This window comes from Cyrtonyx montezumae, unplaced genomic scaffold (assembly GCF_038088225.1).
Source record: "Cyrtonyx montezumae isolate F1298 unplaced genomic scaffold, pur_monq_1.0 scaffold_14, whole genome shotgun sequence".
Taxonomy (NCBI): Eukaryota; Metazoa; Chordata; class Aves; order Galliformes; family Odontophoridae; genus Cyrtonyx; species Cyrtonyx montezumae.
In genome coordinates this window covers 7,900,186-7,913,033 of record NW_027071870.1, presented here as the reverse complement: position 1 = coordinate 7,913,033, position 12,848 = coordinate 7,900,186, and the positions used below count along the sequence as shown (strand labels likewise).

General features: G+C 36.0%; 1 protein-coding gene across 1 annotated transcript in view; it reads left to right on the top strand.

Annotated features, from left to right (window-relative positions):
* The window catches only part of LOC136045392 (uncharacterized), a 32,967-nt gene extending 20,378 nt beyond the window's left edge, over nucleotides 1–12,589 (top strand). Inside the window, 5 exon segments of the mRNA XM_065731217.1 lie at nucleotides 6,552–6,652; nucleotides 6,654–6,695; nucleotides 10,509–10,599; nucleotides 12,469–12,501; nucleotides 12,503–12,589. Of these exon segments, the coding sequence (XP_065587289.1) occupies nucleotides 6,552–6,652; nucleotides 6,654–6,695; nucleotides 10,509–10,599; nucleotides 12,469–12,501; nucleotides 12,503–12,589 (354 nt within the window).
* The last annotated feature ends 259 nt before the right edge of the window (nucleotides 12,590–12,848 follow it).

Here is a 12,848-nt window from a genome sequence, read left to right as displayed (position 1 = left end):
TTCTGTCAGATATATTCATAATATCAAAATAAATGCAGTGAATCGTTGTAAGAGCAAAGGATTTTTTCATTATTTATTTATTACCGCTAAGGTTAGATTGAATTTAAGTTTCATAACGCATTAATTTCAGTTGAGGACTGCTGATATCCCTCATATCCTTAGAAGTTTAAATAACATTGGAAAATATATATATACAGGGCTCAGAAGTTAATATCTAAATTGTTCTAATCAGCCTGACATTTGAAGTTGAATTTCCTTCGACAGTTATTTGACATATCCTATTAATCAGAGTTACACTTGGAAATCTATGGCATGTGGTGAGAACAAGCCATATGCTGAGATAAACTGAACATCTTGGATGGCTGGAATACGTGTAATGTTTGAAAGCTGTATGTGGTTGCCTTAAAATAAACAAACAAACACACAAACACAGAAATATGGCATCTATCTGTTAGACTTATAGCTTTCTAAACACTCCAGAAGGAGGAGATTTTTGACCAAAATCAAATAGAGATGCTTAGATACTGTGAGAACTTTATCACCACAGAATTTTCCTTGGTCTTGCATAGGTATACAACCTAAAAATGTAGGAGTTGAAAACTAGGTCTTCACCAGAAACTTGGCTGACATAGCTGTGATGTTGAAAGGAGAGGGTATAAAGAACTCTAGGTAATCTTTATAACATTTCCATACTCAAAAAATTCCAGATTACATAAAGAAATGACACTTAGCTTGTATGCATGAATCATTCTTCAGATTTAATCTCTTATCCCACAGCAATTGTTTTATCAACAATTGCTTATCCCACAATTGTTTTATCAACAATTTGATAAAATTATAGTCGATTTTTTCAGTATTTTATTAGGTATGATTTTTGTTGTTAATGCTTTTTTCCTCTTGCTCCTTGTAGTAGTTCGTGAATTTTCCTGCTAGAACTCTATCAGAAACTACTGAGGAGCTGAAGGAGCTCTGGATTGTAGTTTCATCTTTACACATTTACACCTATCTCCATTTTTCTCATGTTAGAAATGTTTTGAGGAGGTTGAAACTTTGCTTACATTTTCCTGTATTCCTTTAATACCTAATTTTCCTGTTCTATCTTTTATTACCCTTGGCCATAGACTATTATTTGACATTTCACAATCGTTCTTTTTTTTTTTTACTTCCTATTAACTGATTCTCTTAAGAGTATTCCATCCATAATAATTGTAATTCTATTATGATTTTATGAGTACTCATACTGTTGTTCTTTCCCATGCCTACAACTCTCCATGATTGCTATTGTGCTTAAAAACCCATCAAGATTAGTAGGATTTTGATTTGGTGAATGAAAAACTATTAAACCTGTACTGCTTTGTATTGGCATTGATCAATATTGTATTGATCCTGCAAGAGAGTACATGAACCCTCCTCCTCTCCTTCACACGCTTTTTAAAATGTAATTCTTAAAAAAGAATCCACATTTGTTCCTTTCATTCTCTTAAATACATGGATAAATTCCCAGCTCTGACCACTCTTCAATGGCCATCACAAAGGCCACTGCATGGATGTCCAGGCCTAACCTGACATACTGCCAATGTAGGACAATGTCTCATGGAAAATACAGAGAATTCTACAAGATCTCCAGTGTTTCCAAGATTCAATCTGTTGGTAATGAATAAAACACTAAATGGTACTGATGTTTCTGATGTATAGGGTTATTATATTTTTGAGTGTGGGTTTGAAGGAGCATGTGATAGTACATTCAATAAAGTAAAATTACTACTCAATTACTATTATGTACACATATGGTGTTAGCTGATATTTTGTTCATTGTTTGTACTGTAGCAGATTTGGTTGTGCAATTTTGTTCTGTAGATAGAGTAAGGGGACACCTGCATTCACCTTAGAAATTTTTATGTATCTAGATAGGGATTTTATTTACATAAGAAAATCCATTTTGTTATAGATGAAGATATTGAAAATAATAGGATATCTGTTTATACTGCTTCTGTGTTAGCTGATGGCTGCATAATGCGCTGTTGAGCAAAGAGGAGATGGATACAACCTTATTAGGGAAACAGTAGATTAGAGATGGAAAAGTACATCATTCTACCTACTTCTATCAAACAGATATAAATTTTTTTTCCATTATTTTCTCTATTTAGAACAAATAATTCATGTTTAAGAAATGTGATAGTGAGAAGGGTATAGCAATAGAGCAGAAAGAGTGTCAAAATCTTGCTGTAGTTCTCCTGAAATCTGTTTCATAGCTTCATTATTTTCCATTCCATTTCTTGGTTCCATTTTATTCTCTATCTTCCCTAAATTTGTCCCTTAACTCACAGTATTTAGTACAGACTAAATTTTCTCTTTCTGTATTTTGATTATTTTATGCACACTCATTTTTACTGTAAAATCTTGTAATCATTATAGTTATTGGGAAAAAATGATTTACTAGGGTTAAAACCTGAGTTTCAGATTTCAAATAGTTTTGAGATTCATTCAAGTTTTCCAAATTTTTTGAGCTTAAGGAGACTGTAAGTACATCCAATAAACAAGTGCTTCAGGCTGGAGTTCTTTTAGTTTATGATGTAGTTGTGATTTCAGAACTTATGACAAAAGAAGTAGTATATCCAAAGCTCCCCAGTATAGAAGATTCCCAGTCATGTCAGTGTGTCTAACACTCTTCTGCATTAAGTAGAGAGTGAATCCACTGCATTTTCATCCAGCTTTCAGCATTTATGACTGTTCAGCCCACAGTGATCACATTCAGAAACTTTCAGGCAGCTAGCAGTCTTGCCCAAGGTGATATTCTCCCTGTAATATAGATATTTTTTTTCTAAGTAGAGTGTGTTGAATTTCAACTTTCACCTTTTAAGATGAAAATGAGATTTGGAGGAAGGGGACATTCTATCAAAATAATAGTTGCAAAGTGGTCTTTCCCAGCTGTCTTTCTTCCTACTCAGAAAGCTACAATTCCAGTGTCTGAAAGCCAAGTCTATGTGAACAGAATGGAAAGCATAGTCACTATGTAAAACTTATTAGATTCTGGCTATGTTTCATTTTCTGGAAATTAATTATATATTTCATTATAGGCAGAAATATATGAAATGTCTTCCCTGAAACCTGATTCTTATAATCAACAAGTTAATATGCTGCAGAAGAGCAGTAGTTCCCTACCAAAGTTAAATTTTGGAATCCTTCAATAAGATTAGTATTTTGTTTTTCAGAAGATAACAGACATTTTAGCAAGGTTTAGGTCAAGGTTCAGTTTGGTTAGTTTGCCCAAGGTTCCGAGGTGTTATAACCACGCTGAAACCATAGCAAATTAACTATTTCCACTGCTAGATATGTAGATGGTTTTCATCTCTATTGACAGGTGCAACAGGTAAACATGTTATATGTAACAAAATCTGGTATTTTTGCAGACTCTTCTATTCATTTGCAAATAACATGCCCTCACAATTCCTATTACCTAAAAGCTTACACAAGTGTACAAATATATAGTTATGTGCTGCAAATACTTCATTAATGACACAGAGAAAGGATTTCCTGTAGAACAGATGGCCCTTGTAGTGTTAACCAAACTGTTCATCTAAACCAGCATTGTCTGGAACCTAATGCCCTCAGGCAAGGGTCCGACCCAGTTGTGGAGAGGCACCATGCAATGATGACAGATGGTCATGTGTTGAGGCAGTCCAAAGACCATGCATATGTACCATGGGTGGCTGTTGAGAGCTCAGGTTCACAGTGGAGATTATTCAGGAGGCTTATGGACGGGGTGTCCTAATCTGAACAACATTAATCTAACATGGGAACTTAAATCAAATGAAAGGAAGAAAGCAATAGTTTCTCATCCTTTCAGCCGTGTTTCATTGGATAGATCAATAGGGGGCAGAAATTTGTTTCATTAGCTTCAATCAGCTTAAAGAGGGTATAGCATTTAGTCAATCACTGCAATAAGTTGAGTGACTGACAAAAATAAATACATGGAACAATACAATCCTAATTTTGAAGAGCAGAAATGAAAATCAACTAATATTCCAAATGATGGAAAGAGGCAAATAACATTTACGCTTTCATATCAATTTCATATTTAATTCTGAATAAAATCTTAATTGTTCCTGCCTGAAGTTTTAAAACTGAAGGAAAAGAAACATAGGAAGAATTTTCTTCCAATTAAAATTTGATTAAGATTTTTTCTTTATCAAGAATATGCTTCTATGATCTGGAGGCACTCTTAAAACAGGGCAGGGTTTTCACTTATCTTCAAATGTTGATCTTTTATTCAGTTTATGATTGCTTTCCACATTTGCAAAGATATTTGCTCTTCGATTCAGGCAGGAAGTGCATCATTTTGAGAGATACACATAATGAAAGAGGTTTAAGAAGATACATTTATTTATTTATTTATTTATTTATTTATTATTTTTAAGTAGATACATTACAAACTTCAATCCTTATGGGGGATTGAAGTTAACTATTTTTTAACCATTTTCACACAAGCTCTAAAAGGAAGAACAGGTACAACTCTCATTTTCTCTTTGACTGTCATCCTGAACTAGAGTTCAGAACAGCTACTGCTTACTCAGGGGACCATTTCAAGAGCTAGGGATCCTCAAACCATGGGAAGTCTTTAAATGTGGCCTTTTCTACCCAAATCTATCTCAGCAGTCTGTGAGAATCATAGAATCACAGAATCATAGGGGTTGGAAGGGATCTCAGGAGATCATCGAGTCCAACCCCCTGCCAAATCAGTGTTGGAAAGTGAGTTTGGTCATGTGATTGTTTTTTAAGTCTTTTAATAAAAAATTATATTTACAATTAATTTATTTGCAAATAAATGGCTTTTCTTTATTTAAAAGCTGTGGTACTGCCATGTATCTGCAATACTATCTATTCTTTAATTCTGATGTTTACACCTCTAACTAGCCACACAGCTACCAGCATGTGTATTTGAGAGAAACTGGAATGCATCTGCAGCTGAAAAAACAAAACAATGACTTGCTGTGGATGGGGTGAGGGTTTAATACAAAATACTACTGACAGCTTGAAATTTCTGTTCAAACAGACAAGGGTATCATGCGCCAGATTTGTGTCCAGTGTGTCTGTGTGGAGAACCATGGAAATATAACAGGGATTAAATGTTTCTCTTGGAGCAAGGACTATGTACTTGGTATGAAGAAGCAGGAAATGACTGAGAAGAAGACTGAGGCTTCTCATCTTTGGGTTTTGGTGGGGTTTTTTCATTTGATTTATTATTTTCTCTGTGCAGTGTAGGCTATAATTTACAGCTGGAGAAAGTAATATGTATGACAACTTGCTGAGAGAGAATGGTGTATTTGAAGTGAGTTAGTTTGTTGCAGATTCCTGACGTGTCATGCCCAATTAATGGCACTCCAGTTTCCTGAAGGATAGAAGTATTACAGGAAACTGAACCAGGATTTCATGGCCAGTTAGATTTCAGCACTGTGAGTAGAAGAAAAATAAATTACAATGACTAATCTGCCAGTGTAAGGTGAAACTGAAACAATACTGCCTGAGAGGAAAAAGATAATTTCAAAGGGAACTTCTTATGAAAGAGATATCATAAAATCATTCAGGTTGGAAAAAAACCTTATAATCAAGTCCAACCATAATCTGACCACCCAACTCCCTTGCCCTACTAACATGCCCACATGTCTATTAAATACTTCCAGGGATAGGTACTCTACCACTTCCCTGTGCAGTCTATTCCAATGTTTGACCACTGTTTCCTAGAAAAAAAATCTTCCTAATATCCAGTCTAAGCCTCCCCTGCTACAACTTGAGACTGTTCCTTTGTGTCCTATTACATGTCATACAAGAGAAGAGGCCAGCACCCTCCTTGCTTCGACCTCCTTTCAAGTACTTGCAGAGAGAGCAAAGAGATCTCCCTTGCATGCTCCACTGTTTCCTGCGTATGTCCTTCCATCCAGTGATCCATACTGGAAATGGCCTGCAGCTTTCTTCTAAGTCTGTGCACTTAGGATTTCCTTACACTTGACACAAATCAGACTATTTGTCATGTCATCCACACAGAACCAAAGATCAGGAAGTATTCCTGGGCCCAAAGTATAGACACAGTGGTGCAAATCAGGTCTAGATCTGAACATCAAATATTCTTCTAATTCCTTTAGTGTATACTTTCCACATATTTCTGGTTTTGCTCTGTGGAATTTACAGTGATCAGTCTCAAGTCCTCCTACATTTAAGGCAATGGTAATTTTCCCACTGACATCTCCCACTAAGATGAGGTTCAGGCACATATACCTAGGACAAATGCATTTAAATGCCCACAGTTCTACTTTTGTTACAATTGCCAAAACATTGACTAACTGTCACCATTCTTAAAAACAAAGAAAAAAATGAGCCGACTTTGAACTGCTGGCTTAGGCAACAAAATCTTTTGATTATTAACAGAGTACTGGAAATATTTAATAGCCTGAAATAGGAGAACTTGTCACAAGAATACCACTGTGTATGAGCAAAACTTGTATTTGTTTTTGCAAGTTGATTAAGAAAATAAATAATGTTTTACTTACGTTTAGATAACAAATATAGCACCTGAGCAGCAATCTGCTTAAAGGACCCTGACTGCTGAAAATGGGAAACTGAAGAAATGTAAAGGTCAAGAAAGGCAAAGTGTAGCATAGTAATGCAATATGGAAAAATAAATTCCACATTATATCAAACAGGGGTAGTATTGCAACAACATTGGTTGCATTGTTAAAATACTGAAGGCCTACAGACTTTGCAGTTACATTCATTAAAATTTATGTTACTATATACACTGTTCAGTCACATTGTTATTAACATCTGGGGGTATAATAGCTAGAGTTGAATAATGTACTGTTCATCTGCTTGTTGCAGATCATAAACACTTCAAAATTTTATATGATTGAGTAAATAGTAAACGATTTTAGAGACAGAACTTGTGTGCATGCGTGCATGCATGCATGTGCGATTTGTTTCTCTGTGACTTCCTTCCTAATGCTCCTCTTCCTCAAAGATCTTTTTCATCTCTCCTCTTTCATGCTTTAACATTTTCTGAAACCATTCTTTCTCTATCCCAGAATTACAGGACTTTCTTCCGTTGTTGGGTTTTTTTTTCTTTCATGCAGTTGCAGTCCTCTTAAATGTGTGCTCATCTGGTTTTCTCCTTCTTCTTCTTCCTTCTCTGCATTCTGAAAAATTTTGTCTGGAACATGCTGATTTATTGAAATCCACCAGTTTCCTTCAGTACTCAAGTGTAATGAATTTCTAGCAAATGAACACTAAGGATCCTATGGATCGCTGTTGAGAATTGTGCTTCCCCATCACATCCCTTCAGCATAGTTTCCTTGTTTCTCATCTGTGACTGAAAACTTTGGAAAAGGTAGGAGCTTCCTTGGTCTAAAGCAGGTCTTCATACAAATTCTGCTAATTGAAAATCCCATATGGTTTTTCTAGAGCAAGAAACACTGCAGTAGCCAGATGTGTTATGACTATATTTATACCAGCAAGTAATTTTTAATTATGGGTACAAGTATGTCACTCGTGTTCTCATTTGGAATAAAGCAATCAGTTATACAAGATAAAACCCTAAAGCTGTTGTGAAGCTTGTGTGTTCTCTATAGGCAGCGCAGATCAGATAGCATTAGATTTGGCTCACTCTGCACTACACAGTCCTCTGCTGCTGTCGCTAGAAACCTTAAATTTTCAAACACCCACATAACATCAGTCTGCATCTTAGAACGAGCAGCATATGTATTTGGCATCATGATGTAAAAAAACTTTCTCATAGGCCATGATAGCTCAACATTATTTTAGGAAGAAAACTACAGATTAGGAATATCTAAAATCCACATATAATAGAATCATAGAATCACAGAATCATTAAGGTTGGAAAAGATCCCTAAGATCATCTAGTCCAGCCCCAACCCATGCCCACCGTGCCCACTAACTGTGTCCCTCAGCACCACATCCACACGGTTCTTCAGCACCTCCAGGGACAGATTGTTTTCTGAGAATGTCAAGAGAGTTTGAAATCCAACCAGGCTGATAAATTTTAGGAAAACAAATTCCCCTCCAACTGCATACTATACTGTACTTCAGATGGTTATAATTTGCCTTTATTTTTCACCTCCACAACACCTCTCAAAGGTGTGAGAATGCTGTAATTCCTGTCCTACAAACGGTGAACTGTAATAAAGGTACCTCTGTTGCACAGCAAACGCTTTGTCCTTTGTGCTTCTACAGTTCAATACAATACTTCTAAGGTCAATGGAGAGCTTCTTGTTAAGTTCATTATTCACTGAAATTGGCCTCAAGTTATACTCTCATCTGAAAATTGTGAGAATACATTCTGTTGATATAGTGATAACATAATGACAGCCTTATCAGCATTCTTAGTAATCATGCAAGTCTCAGTAGAAAAATAAAATTCTATTATTATTATCTACTCAGCTCTATCTTAATGAGTATTTACTGTGTTACCTGAATGAAGAGGGACTGGAGCATTATTTTAACGGAGAACATTAAAATTAGTTGCTTAAGAAAGAGATTAATTTCTAATTTTATATGCAGCAAAGAACTCTCGCATCATGGAAACAGATTAATTTTGATAAAAAGGCAATTAATGATAAGATATAAATAGGAAAGAAAATCATTATTTTGGCTTCTTTTTCCTTCCTGACAATATGTTAATGGACTGCGCAGTTTATTTTTACGTGACGGTATGATTACCTGGGCAGCATATTTACCTTGAATGTTATGCTGTACATTGCTATAAATTATTATTCTATTACATTCATAGTTTAAAATGTTAACTATAAAATATGAGAGCCTCCTTGTGACCAGAATAACTTATATGCATTTAGGAATATCATCAAAGACTGTGGCCTGGTGGATGAAGTGCCTGAAAAATATCTAGAGAGCACTGAATGGTAGTTGCTCCAAAAGTAATGCCTCCTTTCTTTTTTTTTCCCCCCAGGGAAATAACAACCAATGCAAAGAGCACAATAATAGCATTTGTTAGAGCAAATTCAAACCTACAGAACAATCCTTTTCAACACAGTCACCACCATTAGCTATGCATTTCCTCCAGCAAAGAGAAAGAGCCTGCATGCCATGCTGCACCAGTGGAGGGGACCCACTGTCGTTGTCTCCACTGTTGACTCACAGCACCCACCACCTCACCATGCTCACATCCACTGCTTGGTCTCCAGGGATGTTCAACAAACATTGATGAATGTCAGTAGGTGCCATTTTTTTCTGTATGGAACAATTCAGCTACACTCCTTTACTTCCTATGCACTCCCATGTCAGATGACATTAAGTCAGACTGCCCTTCTGCTGCCATCTGTCACACAACAGCAAAATGTACCAGAATATTGGCAGGAGGGTTCAACCCTACTGCCATACCACCAACATCTGCCTCTGACAGTGTGGCCAACATAATAAAACAGGAAGCATTACTATCAAAGCAGCTTTCATGTATCTAATTGTTCCTTCTAATATCAGTTCTCTTTTGTTTTTCATAAAAATTAAATCCAATTAAGTTTTCTGTGACTTCTTTCCTTACTTACTATTTGTAGCTAAAAGATCTGTGAAGTTCTGGTCTTGCAACCAGACACAAACAGGGCACAGAACTCAAACTTTATAATCTCTGCCCACTCGTATAACGGCTGTGAAAGGTGACGGTTAATGTAAAATGGTTTTTGTAATGTTTTCTTTTAATTATACAGAGGATTTTTTTTTACTTAAAAATCATTATAGATGTCAAAGACTTGAGTCATATCATGTTATGTTGTCTTCTAGTATTACTTAACTGCACCTCAACTCTCCATGGTTGTTTTGTGGCACAAGAGACTGTTTAACTGCTAGTTATCAAACTTTTGTCACAAATTCCAGGGAAAATAATCCAAACCATCCAAACTAGTACCCTTACTTACCAAAATCTTACCACCTGGTACAATTTTCATCTTTTGTTTTTTCCTTTGCTTACCTCAATCTGAAAGTTCAGTTTCAGTATTGTAATATGTTTCTTTGTATGGAAGGAGGAAAAAAACATACACCTGTTCAAATTACCTCATGAGCCAGACCTTGAGAAATTGGGTAGCAATTTTCATTGATTAGATAAAGTATCAGCACTCAGTGGTTAAAGATACAGTAAATTTACAGACAGAAAAATGACAGTGTTTAAAATTCCAGTTGCATTTCTATTCCTCGCAGATTTTTCCACTGCATAGGAGCTGTTACTTTACTCATGCATTTAATATCATATACTTAATGTAATATATTAATGACATTTTAATGTACACGTGTCCCATGAATTGCTGAATGCTTACTGGTTATTTGTTTGGATTTTTCTGATCAATAGTGCACACATAATTATTTCCCCTGAGGCCTGGAAAAGATACAAAAAGTAAATTTTCTCAAACTGTCAATTTTAAACTTTAATGTTATGTGTTGTTACTCTTAAGGCTGTCAGCATAGTGTATGATTATTTCATATGAGCTTTTTTTCAGTCTGCATGCAGTTAAGGATGAGATGTTTCTTAGACAAACACTTCAGCACCAGTTACTAGCTCTTAAATGCACATCTCCTGGTGGAACAGTAAGTAGAGATGCAGCAGCAGGACTGTTTTCTTAATTGTTGTGCTTTTACTGAAAGTCGTTCTGACCTTTCTAATATAACAAGTCACAGAAGCCAGCCCATAGTGTAAAGTCAAACAAATCTGATAGCAAAAATTGTGAAATGGTAAATCCAACAAAGGCAGATTGTCAAGGCTGGATATGCTCAGCTGCATGCAACACAATCTTGTGTATGTAATATGTGTACGAATACCACATAATTTGTACATTTGTTAGCATAAGTCACTAGGTTAACGAAACATCTACCTACAGCATATGAATGAACCGTAATGATACCTTTTTCAGGCTGTGAATTCAGGCTAAGTTTATAAACTTCCCCTTCTTCCACTTGACAGAAAGTAGGATTAGGAACTGTAAGACTTGGTGTACTCCTTGCTCTATGAGCTACTCACACTGTATGTCTAAACCCAGAAGGGAGAGCAGCACATAAAAAGCTATCCATCCTCCTCCTGTGTAAGTGTGTACAAATGCTGAGAGAGGCATTCTGGTCTTTTTTTCTGGGGAATTTTAATAATAAGCCCTAGGTAAAGGTACAGGACTTGCACAGACTTGTTATTTCCTTGATCAGTGGAGTAACCTCCATAGCAATTCAGAGTCCTTTGGGATTTCATGTAAATCCTCTAAATTTTTGAAAGACTTAGGTAGATTCGTCTTTGAATGGACACAGATTAGCATGGTTCTGTTTGTGTTGCGTTCAGGTTGTGTTCTCACAAGTTAGAGAGACACTACACTGTGCTTGGAGAGATTTAAGAGAAAGATTTTGACATAACAGAAATTGAAGGTGTAGATGTTTATAACTCATTTATTGCATGGCAGTTGGTTTTATGTGGAAGAACTACTTTTATTTCTTTCAGACAGTCATATGTGTTTTGCCCCCTTTATGCAGTTCTGACAGTGTAGTAAGAATTTCAGGCAGACTGAAGTAGAGTGAATCATGTCAGACTGAAAATGTTTTGAGTTTATCCCTAAAATAATGAATGTTCAAACACAATATTTGATTAAAATAGTATTTTCCACTTATTTTTTTTCCCGATAAAGGAAATATATCTGATATATTCAAAGAATCACAGAGTTGTAGGGGTTGGAAGGGATCTCTAGAGATCATGGAGTCCAACTCCCTGCCAAAGCAGCTCCCTAGCCCAGGTTGCACAGGTAGGCAACCAGGTGGGTCTGGAACGTCTCCAGTGAAGGAGACTCCACCACCTCTCTGTGCAGCTGTGTCAGTGCTCTGTCACCTTCACTGTGAAGAAGTTCCCACACACATTTGTGCAGAACTTCCTATGCTTCACTTTGTGGCCATTTCCCCTTGTCCTATCCTCCACACCTCTGTAAAGAGTCTGGCCTCATCCCTTTGCCTTGCATACCTTACACGTTTATAGATATGGATCAGAACCTCTCTTAGTCTTCTTTTTCCAAGGCTGAACAGCCCCAGGTGTCTCAGCCTTCCCTCATAAGAGAGGTGCTCCACACCCTTAAACATCTTTGTAGCCTTCTGCTGGACTCTTTCCAGGAGATCCCTTTTGTATACCAGGGTGCTCAGAACTGGACACAATATTCCAGGATATATAGGATATTAGTATATCGACTTTAGTTGCAAATACATTCAACTCTTCTTGTAAAAAAATGGACAATTCAGGACAAGACAAGTTAAAATATATTTTTCTGATTTATTAAAGATTATGCACTGCAATTCCATATTCAATAAGAGTAAACAAATGTTGCATCCTTTTCAAAATCTTTTATTAATGTTGATTTCTTGCTTATCAGCTCATATTCTTAAGCTACACTCTCTTAAATTGTGTTCAATATATATCTGGTCTGTCATTTACAGATGGCTTGCCCTGTTTGTATAAAAAAATATATTAAAAAGTACAGACAGATTCAAAGCTGGCTTACATTTACCTTCAACTTGGGAAGCATTTTTCTTTTTCAGAACTTATATTCTGCAGTAAATAGTGACAGAATTTTTTGCAATTACATGAAGCATAAGACTTCTACATACCCAGGAATCAGCATTCATCATTTTCATAGTGGACGATTGTTTCAATGGAAGAATTTCCCAATGTGAGCCAATGAATTGTTGCTGAGACAAAGATATTTTTACTTTACAACATGAATTATGAATATTTAATTGCATTTCACATGATTGTAATATTTAACATATTCACAACCTCCAAATGTTTGTTGTCATATGCATGTAATAACAAACAT